The sequence below is a fragment of the Copadichromis virginalis genome, linkage group LG12 (assembly GCF_057382275.1).
Source record: "Copadichromis virginalis isolate Kocher_CV1m ecotype Utaka linkage group LG12, C_Virginalis_male_GT1.1, whole genome shotgun sequence".
NCBI classification, from domain to species: Eukaryota; Metazoa; Chordata; class Actinopteri; order Cichliformes; family Cichlidae; genus Copadichromis; species Copadichromis virginalis.
In genome coordinates, this window is record NC_140629.1 from 8,712,034 (window position 1) to 8,737,734 (window position 25,701).

Below are 25,701 nucleotides of genomic sequence, written 5' to 3' on the forward strand. Positions count from 1 at the left end.
AAGGGGTTTAAAAAAGCTTTGCACTAAACTGTTTAAGAATTAAAGCTCTTTTAATTCACTTTCCCACATTTTCAGAATCTGACTGAAGTATTTTTATGGCCGGATGAAACCTGCTCGCTTTATGGCCAACTTGGACCCTACAAGAGTGTAAAGACAGCACCTGTAGGTTCACTGGTGATTCTAAATTGGCTCGAAGTGTGAATAGTTCTCTCTTAATGTGTAAACCCTACACTGGGTGTATCCCACCTAACACCCTTTGACAGCTGGGATAGGCTCCATTCCATTGTTGTTCCATTGTTCTGCTTCCAACACATCAGCTTTAAGAACTGTCCATTCACTTGCTATTTAATTGATCTCAGCCCTTATTATGTGCCACCGTGTAACAGGATAAGGTTCTTCATCTGTTAGTCACTTAATCACTTTTATTTAATCATTGTACAGCATGATCCCGCTTTACAAAGTAAGTGCATAGGACAAAGTATACAGCAGGACAATATTATAGTAAAAAAAATATTGGGAAACAACCATAATGCAAATAAATGTAAAACAAAATGTTTCAATATAAGAATTAAGAAGAATTATACAACATCAACATTAAAAAACATCACAGTCGCTCATTTTAATGGTGTGGCAAATGATATGTGTCTTACCACTTGCATGTGAGACCTAATCTTGTATACACGTTTAGTGGTCCAGCTTCAAAAAAGGCACCAATAAGAAGCTCATTGCTTCTGTTCTTTCTCTACTCATGCAGAAGTCTGATTTTGTAAACAAAGTAGATAAATATGTACATTTAGATAAAAATATAAATACAACTCAAATTTTTACAGTGTCATAAGAGAAAGCATGGTTTAAAATATTTAAAAAAAACAGACTCTTAAGGTGCTTCATAATGTTCAGCTGGTGGCTTTGAGTTCTCTGAGTGCATTCACTTTAAAGCAGAGCACTGTAGGGTGCAACAGAGCATCGCACTCCGATTTTTGACTGTCACATCAAAGTCAGCGAAATTTATAAGGATTTTAAAAACACAAATGAAATATGAAACTGTAACAAATTCTGAAAACTGTTATAACATTTTCATTAGGTCATGCACACACACTCATATTCTGTGCCATTACTGTGATAAAAAGAGTTATAAGTCACATTCAGAGTCAGGGATGCCTGTACTTGCACTTGCCTTGTTAGAGATACGAACACTAGTAGAGATACTTGTCTGTATCTCTAACCCTGCAGTATGAAAAAGTGCCTTAGAAAATATAAAGCGATGACGACATCAGCGGATGGCATGCTAGTAACAATCAGAGTCTGGCCTGCTCCTTGTGCAATCTGTGAGTCATTGTAGAAATGTTGCTTCAGCACTGAGAAAGCGGTGACGGCAGCCTCCTACTGAGAGCAATAAGAGCTGCCAAGAGATGGCACCACGCAGACATCAGACCTTTGGTGGAGGAACTGGCCTCAGAGCCTGGAGGACAAAAGAGAGATGGATATGTCCAAAAATGTTAAAGTGACACTGTGCTAATTTTTATGTTTATTTTTATCTTCAGATGACTGTGTGTAATATAAAATGAATCACTTACAGCACTGAGAACAGAATTAGTAAAATGGTCATTAACTTTATGAAATGGTTTAGCATCTTTTAACTCACTTTTTTTTTTGGGAAAGCTAGCCAACAAAGGAGACAACCAACCAATTATATGTGCTTTTTTTGTTATCCAATCAAATTAAAGAGTTGCTGGTTAATCTATGGGGAAGGTTTTTTTTCCAGCTGAAATAGTAAAGAAAACGGGTTAAAGGCTGGTGAGCTCTGGTACCTGCCGTGCAGCTGTGTAGTTTGAAATGGGTGGTGTGGGTTTGTTCCCTGGTGGAGCTGGTGCAGTTCTGTGGATCTGAATGACTGGTTTGGGTTTGGTCCCAGCTGCAGGTGGTGGAGGTGGAGGTCCTTCACGCTTTGGTCTGCCAGCCTACAAATTTCAGGTATCATTAGAAACGTGTCGGAACAGTTTTTAGATCAAATTCCAGCTCCATTCAGAACATCACCTGTTGGCCTGATGCAGGGTAACTGGGTGGAGGCTGTTTGCTGTGGTAAGCCGGGTTCTGCACGGCTATCTGCTTCCTCTGATTTGTTGCACTGCAAACACAGATTGAATCAACAGGTGATGACCCTCATGGAGGCGAGTTTGCAGAAACAGAGGCATACAATGGCCTCCAGTAGTGTCATGATTACTCACGTTGGCAGGATGGGACTTTGTTGCTTTTTCCAGATGATTCCTGCGATGGCAGCAATGATGCCTAGGACTAGTAGTGTAACCGTGACTGCAATGACAATAGTTTTTCCTACAGAGACAGAAGAAAAACCGGTTTGCTTGGGTTGTAGTTGTGCAACATGACACAGTAAATTGAACTTAATCTGTAGACTGAAGTAGATGACTCTTACCAGTACCACTAAAAGCTGTGTCCACTGAGTCACAGTTAGGAAGCGTCCACCCAGGCTCGCACTGGCACTCACTTTTGTGGTTGCACACCTGGAAAGCACAAAGAAGATGTTGCCATTATTAGACTTTAAGTAGAATTTAAGTAATATAAAACACTCAGCCCCAGTATAACTGGTGCCATGTAGTTAACTAGATTTACCCAGTATATAGTTATAGTGTATATTATATTATCGCTTTAGCTTCTGACAAATTGACTCTAGTTAGTTTTATTTCATTTTGCATAGACTATAAGTAAAATATGAATAAGATGCTAGGCTAAATTATATTATTATGATTAACTAAGAGTTGTTGCTTGCTTGAGCCATTTTATAAAATAAAGTTAAATTAAAAATATTTAGAGGTTTTCAAGTTTTTCTCATTTCATTCACATTTCAAAAAGTGAAAAAAGAATTTGTTATATGGTTTTTTTTTAAATATTTTTTTCTTTTTAAATTGGACACTTATTTAGTGCATATTTGCAATCACACTGCAGTTGTAAATGTTTACACGTGGTTCTAAAAAAGCCTACACGAGTAAGTTTGGGCATGTCTTGTATATCTCACATCAGCATTTCAGGGATGCCTTAGAAGGGTGTCTTTGTCTTTACAGGGCCTAAACCTTTTAAAACAACTGGAGCTGCATGGCCACCATTGGTGTGGTTATCACATCCACTTCAAATATTTAGGTTATGTTTCACAATTTTTTATTTATTTTATCATTATTTTATGGTGTTATTGTATTGTAGTTTGCTACAGATGAAACTGATTTTTTGGCAGAGGGGGGAAATCCTGTAAAATCCTGGGTTTAAAATTTGCAAAATACACAGAATATTAACAAAATTCCAAAATGATGCATTTTTTCCCCTTATTTCTACGAAGTCGTTACCTCTGGGACTGAACAATAAAGTCAGCAGTGATAAATCCCAAAAGCTGCAGCTGAATGGCTGATTGAAGCTGGCTATCAAATGTGAGTAGACCACAGTGCTAAACTGACCAATTTAACAGTATTAAAATGTGTGCATATAGCCTTGAAAACAAAGTTAACCTCAGAATCTGTCTGCTAGGCCAAACTTCCATTAGTTTGAGTCAGTGAGTGAGACCTCTCATGGATCCAGGTCATTTACCAAAATGCTAGTATTAGCTTACAACTTTACTTTTGGCTCCAAAATGCAAACATGCCATGACCAATATGACCCCATTAAGATTGAAGTTATAAAATGTTAAGTCCAAAAGTCAATGCAGGCTATGACAGTGACTCCATCCACCTTTCACACCTAAGCTACATTTTAAACATGGATATGGTAGATTAGCTGCCCCCGGCTAACAAAGGATTTAGTTAAACTTTGCAGCGAGAAATCACACAAAAACTACTTTTAACCCTTTGATTTTGTAAAGTTGATCTTAAATTTCACTCTCAGTGGCATTAAAGTCTTTAAAAGCTTTAGAACCCTGTTCACAACTATGAGGGTACGCAGCTTCTCCTCTTGATAACCTTTTGAAAACAGATGAACTAATAATGAAAATACCAGAATGTACAGTCCAGCACAAAACTGTTATAAATCAGTTCCACCTCAATGGATCAGTTTTTGGTGTCATCATATACTCACAGCATGGCCTGGGCATTTTGCTGAACAGTTGGTGTTTCTGTATGCCGTCTGCAGATCCACACACTGATTCTGGCTGCACACCTTGGAAAAGACAAGTCAGACATATATTTAACTTTATTTTGTTCTACACTGTAGATGCAGTAAGCAAAAAGTGGATTCAGGAAGCCTGCTACCTTTCCATCTCCACATTTAGTCCCCGTTTCCACCAGGCCTTGGTCACCGGTGTTGTCTGAGAAGAACGCTGCCTTGCATGTGCCGATGGCGACCATCCGGCCATAGTTTGGGTTGACATTACCGCCTTCACAGAAGAGCTTTCCACAAAGAACATCTCTGCAAAAGAAAGACAGTGTTTGTTTCTGATCATGTTTGGTTAATATGAAGAACGAAGAATCAAAATAAGGGTCGGCTGCAGAGCAACTGTTGCCCTGTACGTTCTACTGGGACTCACTCTTGCTGACAGGGGATGAACTGATTATTTGAGGGGCGTTTGCAGAAGCCATAGTAGACTCCTCTGGTGTTGTAGTTATAGCATCCTTGTTTGGCCTCCTTAGCTCCTGATAGCAGCAGAAGATTGCATAAAAACCTAACTCTCCATATGACTTTCACATACATCCATATGCGTATTGACAGGATACTCACCTGATCCATACATCTTGACACACTGCTTAGGTCTCTGTGGACACTGACCGTTGTAGCAGTACCCTTGGCCTCCATCACATGGGAGCCCATTCACAGCAAACACATCCTCCGGACAGGTCGTGCTCTTCCCATCACAGTACTCTGCCAGATCACAGTCATCCTGCTTTGAACGGCACTGTCTGGAGGTAGGCAAGATCTGTGCCGAGCATATACCATCAACGTGTAAGTTATCTGAAACATTGTTTTTCTTAAAGTGTTATATGATTAAAAATTCCAGCGCTATTTCAAACACTCTGACTGCGTGAGCACTGTAAACAAAATTTCAAAATGCAATACTGTGGTGTTGGTTCAAGCATTTGCAAGATTCTCTAATTACTTGAGGACTGTAGCTGAGCAAACAACTGGATCACTACAGCCAGAGGAGAGACTTCCAGGGATGAAAATAAGTGACACCAGTTACACTGATCTGTCTTCTTACTGACTCACCTTACAGTTCTCACAGCACTCGCCTTCAGCACACTGTGAACCCTCTTTCAGGGTGCAGGTGGTGGCGTTGCAGCAGGGATTGGTGCACTCCTACGGGGACAAGATATATTAGAACTCATCAGGCTGCTGTTGGGTCTTACTGCTGGGATGCATTATTAAACATCTGTTTGCTCTGCTCCCGTGAGGAATCTTTATCACTAGGTTTGATGGTTTATTGACACATAGAAAAGAACCTGATGAATGATTTCCACTGTGGGTGTCTGCTGGCCTCATGATCACAAATCACGATGTTCAAACTACTAAGAGCAATGTCGAGTGTCACCAATATAGTGTATAATCACTGTTCTCAGTTTCTACTTTCTACTTCCTTATTTCTTGATTTTCAGGAACTTTTGTGGTATAAGACCATTATTGAGTCTGAAGTACAAACATGTAAGAAAGTGTTGTAAACAAAATACCACAAACTTATAATTTAAAATCTGTTTTTTCAATATAACCACAGTTTTGGAAAACAAAAACCCAAACTTCTGTGCGACACAGCTGCCATATTTAATGGATTTCATCTCAAAGTACCACCTAACAAAAGAAAGACTTTGGTAATCAAAAAAAAATGTAAGACACAACGAGCTGTTTTTGCTTATTGCAGCACCCCTGTGGTTGAAAGAGCCAACATCATCCGCATTTGCACATCCTGGTGTTTTGAAACCAGCTGGGGCGAGTGAGGACTCGATGTGCTTGTGAAGTCACGTGCCCGTTTGGGCTTTTCAATCAGTTAATATCCAGTGAGCACATCTGGGGTTGCGCTCCATAAAAGAAACAAAGTTTGCAAAAAGGATACCATGTTTTGTTCAGTATGACGTGGAATGAGTGACTGAGTCCGTAAACTCATCAAGAAGTGTTCAAAGAAGTCAGGGCTGTTCTCCTATGGACTCAACAGGGCCAGTAAAAGAATGCGGCTTTGACTCCACACAACACCTAAAACTATGTTTACCATTCATACTGTCTATGGTCCCCACGTGAGTTAATCTCCGTTGCATTGGTAGTCTATGGGGATGTTAAAATGCATACTCTGTCACTCTCCCCAACAAACTGCTTTTACAATCCTTTCCATATCAGGCATCACCATCGTCTGTATGGGAAGCATAAACAGCATACAGATGTCTTAATCAGCCAACATTCCACCCTGGGAGTGCTGCTTGAGTCTCCACATGTTGGTTTCTGTTATCACTGGCCTCTGCAACATTGTTTCTTCCCTGGGCCATCTTTAATTTCCCAGCTTCCAGTGTTTCTTCTATGCACAAGAATTCAGGAATACTGAAAGGTAAAGTCCAATTTAATTTGCTTCTTGCTGCCGTTCCCAGGATGAGATTTGAGGATAAAAAGAAAAACATATCTTAGATTCCAGAAGCAAAATAGGAAACAAACAGGAGAGACATTTTCTCTAAGTGCAGAAGTGGATCAGTAAACTCATCACACTCATACAATCATCAACACATTTTTGTTGGTTTTGCAGTTTTCAGCAGGGTCATGCGTAAAACTGGGTGAAAGCTGCGACCTGACGAATAACCTGTTTTTAGTTTCAGAGACATGAGGCATACTTCCCAGAGTCTGACCTGCTTAGGCCAGAATCTGCCCCTCCCCCAGTCATGTTGGTTACCAAGATGCTCAAGTACTGTGGAAGTACTGAGCTCTACAAATAATTAAAGTGATCTCAATGCATTAATGTACCATTGCCTGTTTTCGCTCTCTTCTGTCCTTTGACAGCTCTCAGCTTTGTCGCAGGATCTATGCTTGGTCTTCTGGCCTACAGCAGCCTTGAGCCTACAGGCTCTGCTTCTCTCTCTTTACCCCAGTCCACACTCATGCCTTATCTCCCTTGAGCCTTATCACAGTTTCAGTGTTTAGTCTGCTTCGCACTTTCTCTTCACTATCTGGAACCATCTTACAATTTTCTCACTCACCATGCTGCTTTGATGATGGTAGTTTGTGCTGTTGCACTAATTAGCATCATAGCTTGGATTCCGTTCTGCTGTGATGGGCCATCAGAGTCGAATCTATAAACACCACTGAATACTGTTTTGTACATCAATAAATCACGTTCAGTTCCTTCTAATGATCTTTCCTTGTTGAATTCCAGCAGAGGTGAAAACAGGTCTAAACATCACTCTGACTGGAATGTTTGTCTCACTGAAAACCACAAGCTGTTCAGCTGTTACACATCGCAAGCAAACAAAAAACTGTTCTCAGACACACTGGAAAAAGTGTTTGCATAACACGGAAGTTCACTTAAAACAATCATTTCTGTTCAGCTACACTATCACTGTCATTCTATAGATATAGTCTTAACACTACATAAAAGTGTTAAGACAACACATAAGCACATACTCCAAGTAATACTGCAAAAAAGAAAAAAATCAGCAGTTCTTCAGCTTCTGGTAGAAGTCAGTTGAATACTGGGCCTTGAAAAAATAAATATCTGTCTGAATGCACAGGCTCAGGCCCATTCGAAGAAGGTACATATCTGGTGTGCATCTGAAAGTTTTTTTTGTCTCAGAGCAAGCACCTCATTAAAGAGTCAAGATCAGACAAAGGAAACATGGAGCTGAATTCCATTCTGAGAAATCAATAGCTGTAAGGCAGAAGCCATTTCAGACCTGAGCATGCACAGACACAGATCAGAATTATGGCATAATAGTAATAAATACATTTGTACTGCTACACTGTTTATCAACTAGTCTCTGTAAGTGAGAGGCCAGCAAGACATAAAGAAATAGAAGTTTGTAAAGCTACAATAGGCCTAGGCTGCTGAGGGCTTTCCTCCTGTTAAAAAGGGGTTTTCGCTCCCACTGTTGCCAAATGTTTGCTCATAGGCAGTTATTTGATTGTTGGGGTTTTCGCTGTGTTGTTATAAGACCTCTATCTTACAAAATCCCTTCAGACAGTTGTTGTTGTGATTTGCTTTTAAATGAATAAAACTCACCAGATTCACCAGATGCGATCATCAACTTGCTACACAATAAAACTTTTAAGCAGCTGATGTGATTACTTACCTGCACCGAACCACAGTCGCACTGCTCTCCTTCCTCTTTGAAGCCGTTTCCACAGACCGCGGGAGCCACGACACTCTTGTAGTCTGGTTTGTCCAGCAGACAGCTGGGGCTGCGGCTTGTTAGGTACTTTTCATATTTGCTGCTGCTGCAGCTACTGAAGCTTCGAGGAGTTTTCCAGCTGAAGAGGAACAAATACATTATTAGTATTATTATCTTTTTTTGTGTTATCTTGATCAGTGTCTGACACTAGGAAGACATGGCTGCACAAAAGCGGTATGGTGGTACATATACAGCACGTACGCACCAAACATGCTCACACACGTTCTTCAGTCTTATAGCCATGTGAGATTAAGAGCTGCACCAGCTGACCTCCTTTTTGGTCCAATACACACAGTTATTATGTTGTTGTACCAAATGAAACATGTTATGATGATCAAAACATTTAGTGAGGTTTGTAAGGCTCGTATTGTTAATTTACGGTCACTTGTTATAGCCTGAATTTATTTGCTAACAGAAAGAATCTGCATTCAACTTGAAGGATGTCTCAAGTCAGCTTTTCTTACCTGAGGGCTGCTGCCATGATGCAGCTATCGTCAGAACATAAACAACCACTGGAGTCATCGTGGTCCATGCCCAGGTTGTGGCCCATCTCATGAGACAGTGTTGCTCCCACTGCTATGGCTGCATCACTGTGATCCTAAGAAAAAAATGAAGCACAAGAAAGCAGCAAAAATTTACTAACAGCAAGAGAGAGCAACACAATAATGTCACATGTTTGTCTCAGTTTTAACATTTTCTCAGTCTATTCAGTCGGGACTTTCAGACTGCATGGATCTATTGACAGAGTTAGTGTAGTGGTCTACAAGTGCAGTGCAAAAAGGAGGAAAATGTTTTAAAGGATTTTGTGAAAAATTCATGATTAGTCAAAGAATGAGTTTTCCACGTTGCACTTATGGAGATGTGTGCATCTCAAATGTGCAAAGAAGACTTTGTAGACCGAGTCTAGTTCTAGATCATAATTTAACTTAGTTTTTCTCTTTTAGCAGGAAGTGGTCACTACATGTTAGTGATAAATTGATGGAACTGTCATTTATTTTCTCTGGTATTTGGTCATTAATCAAAGTATCAGATAAACAATTAAGTTGATTTTTGAGGGGCAAAGGAATGACTGAACTAAATGGATTTAGGAACATGTTTCCAAAATTCACATTTACCACAGCATGAAGCAAGGGCAGAAGTTATGAAGTCAGTGAGATACATCATCTGGGAAGCATGAACACCTCACCTGTACTACGCCGACAGAGTGACCAGAACAGAGAGTCCCGATGAAAGCAAGACCCACAGTTGGTCCTTCAAAGTCGATACCACTGAAAGAGAAGATCAGAAAGTCTTAAATTCATATACAGGATTCATATCATCCATCTACTCACTAATCTAGCTACTACTAGATTAGATTAGATTAGATTAGATTAGCTACTGTGAATTTTCCTGAATGTTGAGGTGTGAACATTCAAGCACATTCTTATTTAAGATTCAATAATGGATCTGCTTGTGGTTGTATCTTGTGTATAAAACACAAGTTACACAAGCGTTATGTGGAAGCTTAAAACCTCTTAAGCTGATGTGTCAGGCCGGTTTAACCTGGGAGAAAAAAAATATGGATACTCACAACTCAGATTTCTGAAATTAGTTTTCTCTTTCCTGCTCGGTTACTGTTGAAAGTAGGAGACATTTTGCTCCACGTGATTTGAGTCTGACTGATTCTACTTATACAATTTATCCATACCTTATAAGATGTGCATTGTCATGTTTTATCCTCGTCACCAGCTCAGAGTTTCTCCACTTCATGAAAGCATCCAGGTTTGCTCCTGCTGGGGGGGTCACAGAGATCAGGTCACCATTCGTCCATATCTCCAACCCCACCAGAGCAATAAAGGTCCTCAGAGGTTTGTAGACCTGAAGAAGACAACATTGGGGATGCAACATTATACTCCAACTGCTAGCAGCTACTGCAGAACAGTATGTAGTACAGTGCGTCTGTATTGGTATGGAATCTGTATAGAAATAGCAAAAAAACAGACTCACCATGTTGACAAAGTTGACAATCTCAAATATTCTCTGTCTCATCTTCTTTTGATCCCTGTTCATCTTCACATACTGAAACACCACAAGACAAATTTCTCATCCTGCTTCTCACCAGTTTATCTTATAAAAATCAAATTTTGCAAACCAAGGGGAAAAAATTAAAAAGTTAGAAAAGAAGATTAATTTTACCGCGCGGTTATCAGCAACAAGGACGAGCTCAACGTATTTCTGCTGCTGTACAATAGAAATACCCTGAAGAAAAAGAACAACACAAATGAAGACTTTTGGGCATGTCTACTTAAACTCTGTCACATTTAACTTAGATAGTTTGAAGACCTAAAAGGTTTCAGAGGTCATGACTTGGAGGAACTCTGGTGAAGAGGACAAAACTAATTGTGTTACCCCTGATCTAGAGCGGCTGCGGCTTGTTGGAGGTTCATAGTCGTCACTCCAGCTGGTGTTAGTGACCCCACACACGGCAGGCGTGAAGTTCTTTTCATTAAAAGTTGTCACTGCATGATCCCCCTCATCGTTACTGGATAGTGGCTCAATCAGGTACCTTTGAGCAGATGTTCTGAAGTAACCCCTAAACCAAATCATGCTGGTTAGTTCATTCATTTTTCAGATGTTGCTTTGAGGCTGACTCAACTCAGGAACCTATCCACTGTCATCTAAAGACTTAATTGGGCCAAACTTCCTCTTGTGTTGTTTTCACTTCAAGATTGTTATTATTGCAGTGTGATTTTAGTGGCTTTTAGCACTTTTGTTTTTGTTTTCCTGAACTTTAACATGCTGACATCATGTTAATCATTATACATGTTAATGTTAATGTAATGTTTTGGTTTAATTAAAGTTAGAGTCACTGTGAGGTGAGGTTTGGTTGAGGGTTAGGATAAGGTTAACATCTAAATAGTAATGAGAGTATTTTCACAACTTGTTTCTGGTGAACCAAGGTGGCCTGAAATCTATTCATCTCATATGAAGGCTTAATACAACAAAGGAATGAAACTGTGAGGTTATTTGAATTATTATGACAGACAGCATGGGTGGGTATCGCTTTGGAAAGATGTCATGACAGTTTAAATAAAGAAAAGATAGAAGACGGTGGCTCACCTGAGTCCATCACAGGTACTGATGCTAACAGATGACTCACTGTCGTTCACAATCCTCCCATGATAGAAGCAGTGATCCTGGCAAGGACATGAAAATGGTGACTGTGTTATTAAATGACAACATGTAACTTTCTTTTCATCTGCTTATGTCTCCAGCGTTCACTAACAGCCTTAAAAGCCTTTGAAGCGTTTTAAATCTAGTAAAATGTGCAATTTTACAGCTGTAAGTTTGAGGTAAGTTTGTCTACAAACGCAAACACTTACAATGTCATTCGGTACTGTGGTGACTCGAGTCCCATCTTCTTGGTAGTAAGACTCAGTGTAATCTTTGGTAAATAATTCACTAAATACAGGAAGATAAAGAATAACATAACATTATTTGATGTGAAGAGTGAGTCTAATTCCAGTTTATTCAAAAAAAATTTGCTTATTTTGAAACAGGATATTTTACATTACTTGTATATCCATTTGTCCACTTATTTTCTCACACTGCACAGACACACAGGTTTAGGGAAGTAAAAACTTACTTATTTCTTTCAAGTTGCATTTCTATGTCTTGTCCGCCCACAGTCATTGCATACGTAAGAGTGTCTGGTCTGTGGTACTGTGGGCAAAAAAACAGGAAATTTTGCTTTGAGTCATTCAATTTTATTTTTTCATTTTCCATAATCAGGAGAAAAACAGCAGCTGATTTGATTGTCATCACAGGATTTAAAATAGAAAAGAAAAGAAACCTCTGTGTGTCTTTTTCTGATTGTGTGAAGTCTGACCGGTCGAACCACCTCATAGTGCTTTCCCTCCTCAAATTCAGGACCATGGCTTCCTGTGGAAGTGAATCACATATGTGTGATTAGAAAAAGGATATTAATTTTGGATGCTAGTGTCAACAGGGTCTATTTTGTAATTAGTCGAATGCTTAACTCATTGCTTTCAATATTTGAGCTACCTAATCTCGTCTGTTTACATCCTGCTTTTCTATAAGTTTTATGTATCTATTTATTTTGAACCAAACCAATAAAACAACAACAAAAAAACTAACCTGACTACATAATTTGATATCCCATTCCAAATGTCATTTATGTTGCAAACATGTGATCATCGTGACTTTAAACATTTGATTAAAGTTACATTCTCAAGTTTTTAAGTGCATTCCTGGTAACAAAGCCTTTTGTAAACAGAAAGTTTATAGCCTTATATCAAGTTAGTCACATGAATGCTTTCGCAATCATGTCCCCTGGAGAAAGAGGTGAACCACTTTTATTGCCTGTCCCATTTGGTTCTTTAGCCGTCAGAATTGTTGTCTGAAGACCAACAAGGATACCCAATGGATTTACTTTGCCAAATGGATCATCACGGCCTTGCCGTATTGGTCCATTTGATCAACCTTTGTTGTTATTATTTATTTTATTTTCAGTTGTTACAGACGGGACAGACATGACTGAGGGATAGGAAAGGGAGAAAGAAAGATGAAGGAAAAGAAAAACAGAAGGGGAGAGGGACAGTGAGAAAGGGCACTTAAAAAGAGAAAGAAGAGAAAAAAAATGTCCTGGATCACCTGTTGAGAGAAAAAGAAGAGAAAACAAGAAAAAAAAAAGGGCAACATACTAAACACAACACCATCGCGTTAATCTAGCTAAGTGTAAACAGCAGTAAATACTAAATATTGAATGTTGTTGTGTAGCAAACAGAACCGACAGCGCACAATGTGCTTGGAAATAACAGCCAATAAAGGTGTAGTTTATGTCTATGAACAGTGAACACCCGTGTGCACACCTGTGTGGATCAGCGCGCTTGTATTCAAAAGGTTTCCCCATGTAATGGTCTGCTAGAGGATGTAGAGAGCCATAGCCCCGTCCCCCAGGGCATGAAGCAGGCATGGAGGAGATCCAGGCTCCAGACATCCAGAGGCCCCAGAGTGCGAGAGCCCAAGGAGGACCACCAGAGGGGCATCCGTGCCACCTTCCTGGGAAGAGCTGAGGAGAGCCCCAGGTGAGGGGTCACCCAGTAGCCACGGAGCAGAAGCCAGAGGGGCTGCAGTGGTGTGTCCGCCGGCTCTGCCGGCAGCCAGCTGTGCCAGAGCCGCAGGCCCAGAGGCTGGAGGCCCGAGGGCCCCCTTTGCCCCGGAAGAGGCCTGACCGAGCAACAGGCACCAGGCCCTGCCAAGTAGGCACCGGGAGTGAGCTGGTACATACCTGAGCGCCCAGCCCCGGACACCAAGAACCACCAACGCACCGACCCCTGAGGGCATCAGTTACCGGCAGGGAGTGTGGTGAGGGGAGATAGGCCTTTGGAGGGCCTGGGATTCCAGGCCCATCCAGACCGGGGCCTACGGCAGCAGGACCGCCCAGCCCCACAGGACCCGGGGCAGCCCACCCGACCCCACCGCAGAGGAAACTGTACCCACCCTAACATTCAATCATCTCCCAGACTGTACAAGACAGTAGACACCCAGGTTAAGTTTATTCTCCACCTCTCCTGTGACTCTCCCCCACCTACAGAGTGGACTCCTACAAGGATGGAACAAACTTCCTGTCAGTTGAAGAGCCCCCTAGTTAGGCCGATGCACCAGAGGCCCCCTGCGCCAGGGCTGAGCCCCCGTGCACCCATCCGCCCACAACCTCGGCAACACACCAAGGAGGACCGAAGCCCCCAAGGCCCAGCCAGAGCCCTAGCACAGAGGCGAAGCACCCCAGAACCCCAAGCCCCCACGCCTGCCCCGGATCCACTTAGGGGCAGCCAGGCTACCAGGCCAGTAACCTACGTCCGCCAGCACAGACCCTCCTCCAGCCCTACTATACGCGGCCACAAGGAGAACAACCTCTAAGAGCGACCAGAGCCACTAACCAGGTTATGACCACAACCCCTGGGTTAAGCCCTCCAGGGATAACGTCCCTAGGGATTCTCCAGACGCCCTAAGCCCGTCCCACCTCCACATCAACCACAATGGCGAAGGCGGGACCAAACCACGACCCCCCATCCCCGCTAGGTGATGAAGCCGATCAAAGTAGCCCAGAGGGATTGATCTAATGTGGTGGCAGAGGCTGTCTCGAGACTAATGTGATCTATTAGATGGTTTCTATATTGGCTTGAATTAAGATTATTTTTATTTTTCCAGTTCATGAGGACCGTTTTCTTGTCGATGCATAGGGCAGTAAAAACCATGTGGACTGTATTAGTTTCTGTAGTGACATCATCCAATTTGCCCAACAAGCACACTAAAGGGGAGGTTGGAATTTTTCATTTCAGACACTTTGATAAGTCTTCACATATCCTGCGCCAAAACTTCTGCACTGGTGGACAGAACCAAAGAGCGTGGATGTAATTGTCTGGTGCATTGCCTTGACAGTGTGAGCAGTTGTTGGAAGATGTAAACCCCATCTAGAACATCCGATGACCTGTATAGTGCACTCTATGTAGTGTTTTGTGTTGTAAGATTAATCATATTATTGTTTTGTAATATGTCAGGGTTGTTCCAGATAGGTGTACGTCTGCATGGGATTAATGAAGACTCTGTTATTTTTAGAAACTCCCACCATGCTGTCAGAGAAGAGCTGATGTTAATACTTTTAAAGCATTCATGTCTTTTGATGTTTGAGCTGATAAATGGTAGGTCTGAAATTTCTGAATTTAATACCTAAATATTTAATATTTCCAGATTGTAGTGGGGCAGGAGAAGAATTATGGAAGGAGCAGTTAATGGGGAGAACTGTAGATTTTGACCAGTTAATTGAATAATCTGAAACTCTTGAAAACCAGTTTATTAGAGTAATTACCTCAGAAAGGTTGGTTTGTGAGTTTTGGAGAAAAAGTAACACATTATCCGCATAGAGACTGCTTTTATGTTCTACTTTCTTACATTTTATGCCCTTAATTGTTGTAGCCTAATTGCTGCTGCTAATGGTTAGATAAAAAGAGCAAACAGTGAAGGGGAGAGTGGGCATCCCTGTCTGGTGCCCCTCAGGAGAGAGAAGCTGGAGGATGTCTGGTCATTTGTTCTGACACAAGCTGTTGGGGAATTATATAACAATCTTAGCCAGTTTATGAAAGAGTTTCCAAAACCAAATTTGTGTAAATTTGCAAATAAAAATTTCCAGTTAGCTCTGTCAAACGCTTTTTCTGCATCTAGAGATAATATTGTGGTTTCTGTCATGGTCGGCTGTGTGGCAGGCAGGATGAGGACCCAATCGCAAAACTCACGGACTCAAGGGATGAACTCAAAAGGCAGCTTTATTGCTGACAAGATGACAGGAAAATACAAAACTTAAACTGGGCACAATAAACTAATACTTGGAGAGAGACACAGGGAAATCCACGCAGCATGAGGGAGACTACGACACAGAACTGAGGGAGACGCAGACATAAATACACAGAGGGTTAACGAGGGAAGTGGGAGCACACGGGGAACACAGCTGACACAGATAATCATAACGAGACAGGGCAGGAGTGAACACAACATGACGCATACTGACGAGAGACTGTCAAAGTAAAACAGGAAGTACAGAGGTTCAGACAGGAGGAGAGAGCACGGGGAGAACACAGACATAACAGGCTGGGGAAAACATGGAATAAAACACGAAAGGGGACAAGGGCTCATGAATACATAGAGGGGCACACAGGGGGTGAGAGTCACAAAGGGAAAGCACACAGGGAACCACATAACAGGGCAACTCAGGAAACAGAACCTAAACAGGGAACTGAATACAAAAATACAAGAGAACTAAGAATACTGGGCCAACACGGCCCAGGACCATGACAGTTTCAGTGTTTTTACTGTATGAGTAGTCTATTAAATTAAGTAATCTACGAGTGTTTGTTGATGAGTGCCTACCTTTTATGAAACCAGTTTGGTCAGGATGAATTAAGAGGGGGGTTATTTTCTCTAATCTTTTTGAGAGGGCTTTGCAGATTATTTTTATGTCTACATTTATAAGGGATATTGGACGATAGCTTGAGGGAAATAAAGGGTCTTTGCCTGGTTTTAGCAGGAGACTAATGTTGGCAGAATTCATATTTTTTTAAGCTCACGGGTATAGTTTCTTATTGTCCACATAGAAATATTGACATACTACCTAACCTGCATTAATGGGTGGTGCAGAGGTTGCTCTTTGATTCCCCCCCAGGCTACCAAGAGGTCGTTTTAGGGTTTTACTACCATCTTTGCGTTATCCTGACACAAAAAAGAATTGACATCAGCTGATTTTTTTTTTTGCCCTAACTCACAAATCCATGCAGTATTTAGAATGTTCCACATCACATTCACAAGGCGGGGATTTTTACTCAATTATTACTGGTATTGACGTAAAACAAAGTGAAAATCAGGTGTGATTTACAGAGCCTGCAGAAGTAGCGTGATTAAATAAAAGGGCAACTTCTCAAATTATAATCACATTTGTAAAAAAAACCTCTACCTGCCACCGGTAGAGGTTTGAATAAACAGAAGGTAGGACAAAACTAGGTTTTAGTTATTAAGTTGATTTCAACTTAAGCTAGAAAATATTATTAGTTCCTTTTTATGGGAATTATTTCTGCATTCCAGATTTTCTCATAAAATCATCATTCTCAGTGTAGCATTTTTCTTGACTAAGACTCCCACCCAGTAGCCAGTTCTGTAAATTTCTGACCATTCTGTACCATAACTTGCTCCAGGAACCAGATGCAGTATATTTAATTAAATAATTAACCATTATTTTCATCTTTTTTTCTTTTGCTTAATTCTCTTCTCACTTTGTGGAGAAACATTTACAAAATTAAAGTCCTTTGCTTCACCAAGAACATTTGTGACTCAAGATTGTATTTCCCAGTCTGCAAAACCTGCCTGGAATAAATGATTAAGTGACTCTGAGTCACGGTTACCTGATAACCTGGTACATAGTAGCACCTGAGGGGGTGTTGGCTTTGTTGTTTTCCATAACTTAACTCTGAGGGAGCGTCACAACACTAGCAGTGTGTTTACAGTAATTCTTCCTCTTTCTGTTATTTGACTGTAATGAGTGTGCACAAAACGTGTTTTCAACAGGCGTGAGACACAGCCACTGTGTTTTAATGTTCCCTTTATAATCACATGTCTAGTAAACAAATGCAAAAGGCTGAGAGGCAAATTCATCTGAGCACGAAACATGAAACAGACCAGAGTTAAAGCATAGTGTCTTTAATTCCGGACAAAATACATCGTCCTTGGCTAGGAGATTTAGAGGACTACTTGAGGAAAAGAAACCTGCCACCGGTAGAGGTTTGAATAAACAGAAGGTAGGACAAAACTAGGTTTTAGTTATTAAGTAGCCAGTGTGCTGGTGGATGTAAAAGTATCCAGTGACTTACCGGAGAGCTCGAGAGAGGCATATAGGATGAGGACCCACAATAGGAGGTTTCGTGTCATTGTCCAAGTGCAAACTGAGTGTGACAGAGCAGACTAGCATTGTAATGACAATTTATAAACTAGGAGTTCCTGTTCTGTTAACCACGCCTACCTCTTACAAACATTCACTTCTACAAACTGGCTCAAACACGCCACTGCTTGTGTTGTGACATGTAGAACATGCTCCATGCTCTTACTTAATTATTAAGTGGCAAATTTTCACGTCCTATAAACCTTAAGCTTTATCAGTTCTCATTTAGACATGTACATGGAATGAGGTTGTAAACCTCCCACCTTTTTTATGAATGATACTTAAAATACCTCACCTTAAAAGCCATAAATAAGCAGTATGACTCACTGTGTGTTGTGGTTTAAGCTTTGCTGTTTCCGTTGTCGCACTTGTCACACACATGTAGAAACATCATAAAGTTTCACAGTTTTTTCCAAATATAGATATTGTCTTGTAAGCTCTACAAGAAAAATGTTCGCGCCCCCCTCCCGCGCGCGCGCACACGCACGCACACGCACAAACACATCCTCCAACCACACACACCCATATTTTGCTCCATTGCTGTTTATTTCACACCTCGAACATTTAGTAAACAATTAAGCAAATACAAGTAATCTGCAATAAATTACAGGTAATAAGAAAATAAACTACTAACTCTTTTACGCTACGTCCACACCTACGTGGGTATTTTTGAAAACCCAGCTGTTTCGTCCACATGTAAACGGCATTTCGAATCACCGAAAACTGAGATTTTTTAAAACTCCTTTTTTGCGTTTACCTGTGGACAAGGAATACAGAGTTCCTCAGGACCCAACGTGAAAGGTATGTGCCTTTTTTCACGTCATGCTGTACGCCACGTTATTGTTTACATGAGAGGAATTGCAAAATGGCAGATAGTCAGATTAAAAGTATTTTGTCTCTATCTTCAGGTTTTACAGGCTTACACATGCAGTTACTGTCCCTCCATTTAGATAGGCAGAGGCATCACTGTGTGATTATTTTATGTGTAGTTGTTTTTTCCCCCCCTGTGTAATAATATTCAACATTGCTATCAATACATTTTTTAAAAAATGCCTCTCTGTGCAAAATGGGTTTAAAAACATAAACAACTGTGGGATACTGTTTGTCCGTGATTTGAACCGAGGGAACAAATCGTGGCAGGATCAGCCTGATGTTATTTGTATCCCACTGTAACTTTACTGTATAAAGAGCTAACATCTCCAAAATGTCAGGAGTAGTTAGTCATTACAACAAGTGTTTGTGAACTAAAAATCAAGAATGTGGGATACTGTTTGTCCGTGATTTGAAGAGCCCAGTGCTGCTCCCGACACAGGGAAAACCAATTCTGCAGGGGAGACCTACTTGTGCAGGTGAAGGGAAGATATGCTTCACCATATTTTCTAGTCTTTGGCTTAGAATGAAGTTGGTTTGGAAACATATTCAGCGATGCTTCATCTCCTGCTTTGCATTTCTGTGGCTGCCCAGTGCTAGCAGTGTCCAAGCGTTTTATCCCCCCCCACCCTCCCTTTCATACCGCGCCCCCTGCAATGGCTCTGCGCCCCCCCCTAGGGGGCGGGCCCCACACTTTGGGAAGGTCTGAGCTAAGTGAACATCAACAAAAACTGTCAGAAAAAAAGACCTAATTTTAAATCAGTAATAATCCAATCGGTTGACAGTCTGTGTATGGAGTAGCTATGGGTTGGCTAGATTTGTGCCCATGCAAATCTTAGGAACAAAAAGTCTTTTTGTAATTTTTACGACTCTCATTAATTTATGAAGTTCCATTCACTGACACTAAAACCACTAAAGTGAATGACTGTCTCACAGTGACTGAGGTGACTTAACCCAAAAGTGAGAAGCAGCAGCTGTAAGTGGTAGACAATAAATCTTTAAAATGAAGCCAGAGATTAATTTTGTAATGATAAAATGCTTCATTACATGAAAGTCACAGCTTTATTAAGATTCAATACTTGATGCTAACCACTTCAAGGTTGTCGTCTAATACATCACTCTCAAAGATCGCTGTCTGGAAGTATTATTCAGACAACATGAAATTGTTCATGTAATTTCTTCAACATCAATATCAAACTGAGTCATTGTTTGGTGTTGGCACAGTTATGCATCAGTTAATACTCTTGCTACAAGGTGAGAAGGTACAGTGTGAGAAGGAACACTTCTGGGTGGAATTTGCATGGTGTCCCTGTGCTTGCTTGCGTTTCCAATTGGCACTCCACAATACAAAGATATGTTCATGTTCGGTTAACTGATTATTCTAAATTGGCTATATGTGCGTGTACCGTATAAGTAAATGCCAAAAGAGCAAATGTGACTTTTACTGTAAAGCACTTACACTGGTCAGAGTAGACACCAAACAGTCTTAAGTGGAAGATCCTGTAACGTTTAAGCCCCCAGCTGATGCAGCATGATCATCAGAATTTGCTCCCCATGGAGTTTTTCTACAGTACTAACATGAAAGAACACGTTTTTGGCAACATGAACAAAATCTACACTCACCCCTTTCCCAGTTTATTAGATATGGCTGTCCTCTTTCTTAAAACAATTTCAAGTCACAGAATCTCAGTTTTGATAAAGTTCACAAGGATGGACTTTGGTGGCATATTTCTGTAAGAGGAGACGACCCTGAACAGCAGCTGCAGCCAATACTAGATTCAGTCTGAATGTCTTGACCACTAGAATCATCGTATGCTTACTAAACCAAGAGTAGCACATATTAGCCTCTTATCAAGCTAACCAGTGCAGTGAGTAACTTTTTGAACAACGGAAATTTTTTTGATGCATCACCAATATTTCAAATAGGTTTTGCCAGAATTGTGTCAGGGCCAAGAACAAATTGTGCTGATTCACAACATGTTCATATCACTGACAGCATCAGTTAAGTAATCAAACATCCTTCCTCTTCCTGTAGGAAAAAAACTACTTATGGCAGTACTTTTTCTCGATTTGAACACACAGTTTACAGAGCTGCCAGTGGAACACATATACATCTTTAACTGATAGATTAAAAGGACAACTGTGTGGCATGAAATACACTGATCACAGAATCAATCACTGTCAATCAGACCAGTGATTGTGTCATTCTGTGATCCACTAAGGATACAATACGCTGACCTAACAGCTGTGACTCCATCACCCAGAAGTAATGACTCAACCTGCTGTTGAGTAAACTGGTCATGAAAACCCCAATAAAAAGGCTTTGACATTTCCATATCAGGGGTACCAAAGTGATCATCAAGGTCACAACATCCTTCCTATGAACAAGCACTTGGCAATAGTGAGAACCAGGAACCAGGCTCAGGGAGGAGCAACCATATGCCACCAGTAGTTGGGAGTGAGGTGAAAGAGAAGCAGAGAGACACAATGAGAAGTAAGGAATCAATGGCTCTTTCCTTACTTATCATTTGATGACTTAAAGCAGACTTGAAAATAAATAATCATTAAAACAAAATGTTCACCCAAACATCAGCTAAGAGGCACTGCATAAAAACAAGAAATAGGAGTGCAAGTGGAACTTTGCTCTTGTGATGCAAAGTTTTAAGTAGAGGAAGCAGTCTGTCAAACCACATTTCTCAGATACTACATATCTTCCTTAATCTGCAGAATTACATTTGCTGAAGACTAGCTATAGAGAGTCATTACAGTATGGGACTCTCCAGTTCCCTAAAATTTGGAGGGTAAAGAAAAACAGATCAAGGACAAGAGGAGGCATACAAATGAAATCCATAAAACCAGAATTTAAGAATTATGTGATTTGGATAACCTTATGTTGAAGTGCCTCTCATCCAGTAACCACTGGAATACGCTGACGACTTCCTGTCACCCTTCATTGAATATGGGTGTACATCAATTTATCAGGAATATACATGTAGGACCAGTTCTGATTATCATATCGTATATGCTCCCCTTAGGTAATAGCATTAGAAGGCATGGCATACATTTTCAAGGCTATGATGCCGACAGTGGTGGTCCTAGCCTGTTTAGCGCCCTGGGCGAACACCCCCTCTGGTGCCCCCCCACCCACACATAAAACATATTAAGGATTGTACATTAACATATTTTATTGTAAAAACTGTTGTCAGAACAATACTGAATTTAAGCAGAGAAACACACACACACACACACACACACACACACACACACACACACACACACATATGAAGAGAGTATGCATAGTGTGCAAACGGCTAACAACCTGCCATCACAATTCGTGATAGCTACATCAGTGTCTACTGTTTAATATCATAGCCAAGTGTCTAACAAACGTAAACAGAAGTTTTCACTATCCGGACTAATTAATGTTATGTTGTTCTATCTCTGGTGTGGTCAGTGCTATCCTCTATGCCAGTAGTTCCCAAACTACCGTACGCGTACCCTCGGGGGTACGCAAGTGGCTGTAGGGGGTACGCGTGGGTTGGGGTTGGAGTGGGGATCAAAAGTTTTAAAAGCCGAAATTTGCGCTAATGCAGTTTTTTTTGCCTGTCAAATACATGACTATATACCACCCTCTGGTGTTCAGCAAAAAAATAGCTCTGACAAAATACATGGGCGTGATTTGCCCAAATGACTGACACCTAACAGTTGAAGTTGCCTCCAAGCATTCAGTGCAGCGCGAAAATGGACAAGTGGTTAACAAGAAAAAAAGGCCCTACCACAGAGACACCGGCCACAACAACCAATAAGCTCATATCTGAAGATGCATTTTCCAGTGACCGCACAGGTGATTGTTCAACAACAATGTGTTCGTCAGATTTGGATGCTAGCAGTGCTAGCAGGGATGTATCTGTGGTTACTAGCCAAGTGGCTAGCATAGCTGGAGCCAGCCATGTGGAAAGTGATGAAGTGTCTGATGCGGAGCGTCAAAGTGGGAGAAAGCATGACAGCACGGACTGTAACACAACCTCATCAAAGAAGCGCAAATATGATGACAATTATATTTCGCTGGGGTTTACGTGTATAAATATTGGTGGATTTCCCCGGCCACAGTGTGTTATTTGTGCAAAAGTATTGTCTCAGAACTCAATGAAACCTTCACTTTTGCGCAGACATTTAGAGACAAATCATCCCCATTTGAAAAATAAACCAAGGGAATATTTTGAGCGACAGCTAAAATCACTTTCAACAAGTAAAACCTGCATTCAGGTGCCAGATCTTATGAATAAAAACAGACTACAAGCATCTTACATGGTCAGTTACAGAGTGGCTAAAAACAACAAACCCCACACCATTGTGGAGGACCTCATTCTCCCTGCTGCTTTAGATATGGTAGGGACAATGTTGGGGGAAAAGGCAAAAAAGACGATACAGTCCATTCCATCATCAAACAATACTGTCTTACGGCGCATCAATGCAATGTCAGAAAATGTTTTACAGCAGCTACTTCTGCGCATACGCCACAGTGAATGTTATGCAATACAGCTAGATGAGTCCACGGATGTGGCTGGCCTGGCGCATCTTCTCGTATATGTGCGCTACATTCATGAAGGAACCATCAAGGAGGACATGCTGTTCTGTAAACTGCTGGAACAAAGGACAACTGCCGCAGATATTTTTCAAAAGCTGGACACATTCATGAACACACATGGACTCGTGTGGGACAGATGTGTTGGCATCTGTACTGATGGCGCACGGGCCATGACTGGGAGACACGGAGGTGTGGTTTCGCGTGTGCAAGCAGTCGCGCCAGATGCCTCCTGGGTACACTGCAGCATCCACCGAGAGGCTCTTGCTGCAAAGGGAATACGTGTCCGTTTGAAACATGTTTTGGACACGAGTGTAAAAATGGTTAATTTTGTGAAAGCCAGGCCGCTGAACTCCCGCTTATTTGCTGCGTTGTGCAATGAGATGGGCAGCGAGCATGAGACATTATTACTCCACACAGAGGTTCGCTGGCTATCTAGAGGGAAAGTGCTGACCCGTTTCTTTGAGGTGAGGGATGAACTTAAAGTTTTCTTCAGTAACCATCCCTTTGAGCTGTCTGAACATTTGCATGATGAAGAGTACCTTACCTGCCTGGCTTATCTGTGTGATATATTTTCTCGTCTGAACGAGCTCAATCTCGGATTACAAGGCGTTTCTGCAACTATATTCAATGTTCAAGATAAAGTTGAGGCCATGATAAAGAAGTTAAACCTTTGGAAGAACTGCTTGGATACAAACAACACTGAAGTCTTTCCTGTGCTGCATGATTTTCTGTGCTCTAATGATCTCACACTATCTAAAAGTGTAAAGCGCGAATGTAACGTGCACCTTGAGGAGCTGGCGGTGCAGTTACGCCGATACTTCCCAGAGACGGACGGCTCAAATGATTGGATACGTCACCCGTTCACCGCCGTGCCTACTTCGTTATCACCGTCTGACCAGGAGAGCCTAATTGAAATCGCCACAGATGGATCTCTAAAAGTTGAACACGCTCAAAAGAACCTGGCGGATTTCTGGATAGGGCTGCGCACTGAACAGCCCGCGCTGGCTAAGCGCGCTGTCAAGACTCTGATGCCTTTCGCCACCACATACTTATGCGAAAAGGGATTTTCTGCTTTAACAAACATGAAAACAAAATACAGAGCAAGACTTTGTGTGGAAAACGATTTAAGACTCAGCCTTTCCCAAATTGAGCCAAACATTGAAGAGCTGTGTGCCTCTGCTCAAGCACATCCATCACATTAAATAAAGTTCTGTTTAATGAAAGTTCATGGCCTTTATGCTCTCGACAAAAAAGTGAATTCTAATAAATCCTTTGATACACTGCTAGTATTAAGTAGTAAAGTTTGTTATTAAAACTCTGTCATTACTAAAAAATATTGATAAATTCATTTGGTGGTGAGAAATAATCGACTGTGCAGTATTTATCTTTATGCATGCGATATTGCAATGTATTTATAGACACTAATTAAGAGTCGTTCGTAGTAGGGGGTATGCGGCTGAGGGTGACATGTCTCAAGGGGTACGTGGCTGGAAAAAGTTTGGGAAGCACTGCTCTATGCTGTTGCATGCTGGGGCAGCGGGTTGAGGGCAGTGGCGTGTCCAGCGGGGTGGCCTGTGGGGCCACCCCCCCCCAACCAGACTGGCCACCCCAGGTGCCACCCCAAAGGCAAAATGGTAAATGGTAAATGGCCTGTATTTATATAGCGCTTTACTAGTCCCTAAGGACCCCAAAGCGCTTTACATATCCAGTCATCCACCCATTCACACACACATTCACACACTGGTGATGGCAAGCTACATTGTAGCCACAGCCACCCTGGGGCGCACTGACAGAGGCGAGGCTGCCGGACACTGGCGCCACCGGGCCCTCTGACCACCACCAGTAGGCAACGGGTGAAGTGTCTTGCCCAAGGACACAACGACCGAGACTGTCCAAGCCGGGGCTCGAACCGGCAACCTTCCGATTACAAGGCGAACTCCCAACTCTTGAGCCACGATCGCCCCTTTGAAACAATAAAATTCAATCAAATATCAAATGTACGATTATGTGTTCACGGTGAAGCTCAGATATCCGAGTGTAAGTGTGTTATGCCCCCAGAAATGTGTTCTTTGTGTTCTCTTTATCTCGCTATCGTAGCTTAGAGCGGTGTGTGTATTTTCGTAACCATGACAACGCAAGAGCAGTTTACGCTGAGAGTCAGGAAGTGAATCTACTGTGTGACTCGGGATATTAGCGTGTGGGCTCATTCAACCGCCAGCTCCGCCGTTACAGGATTAATCCTTTTCTCTTCGCTAAGGCATAGTCTGTGAGTATAATTCATTTTGTACAATTAAGCGGTGAAGCGTTTTGAACCGTTGTCTGTTATTCGGTTAGCTTTATTGTGTCTCATATAAGCTATGCGGCTAGGCTGTCAAGCTGTGATAATTATCCAGATGCTTTGAGCTTAT

The 25,701-nt window shown here is 41.5% G+C and overlaps 1 protein-coding gene across 1 annotated transcript; it reads right to left on the minus strand.

Annotated features, from left to right (window-relative positions):
• Nucleotides 1-402: 402 nt before the first annotated feature.
• LOC146696493 (zinc metalloproteinase-disintegrin-like jararhagin) lies at nt 403-17,859 on the minus strand. The gene is made up of 22 exons (XM_085474609.1): nt 17,768-17,859; nt 12,184-12,272; nt 11,977-12,053; nt 11,714-11,792; nt 11,451-11,527; nt 10,740-10,923; nt 10,527-10,589; nt 10,338-10,409; nt 10,039-10,208; nt 9,538-9,619; nt 8,816-8,949; nt 8,253-8,430; nt 5,203-5,292; nt 4,717-4,912; nt 4,526-4,631; nt 4,251-4,407; nt 4,078-4,158; nt 2,435-2,522; nt 2,229-2,334; nt 2,038-2,128; nt 1,812-1,961; nt 403-1,462 (listed from the first exon to the last, which is right to left on the minus strand). Exons 1-22 carry the CDS (start codon nt 17,823-17,825, stop codon nt 1,430-1,432), a joined length of 2,361 nt encoding a protein of 786 aa, XP_085330735.1. The 5' UTR covers nt 17,826-17,859; the 3' UTR covers nt 403-1,429.
• Nucleotides 17,860-25,701: the final 7,842 nt, after the last annotated feature.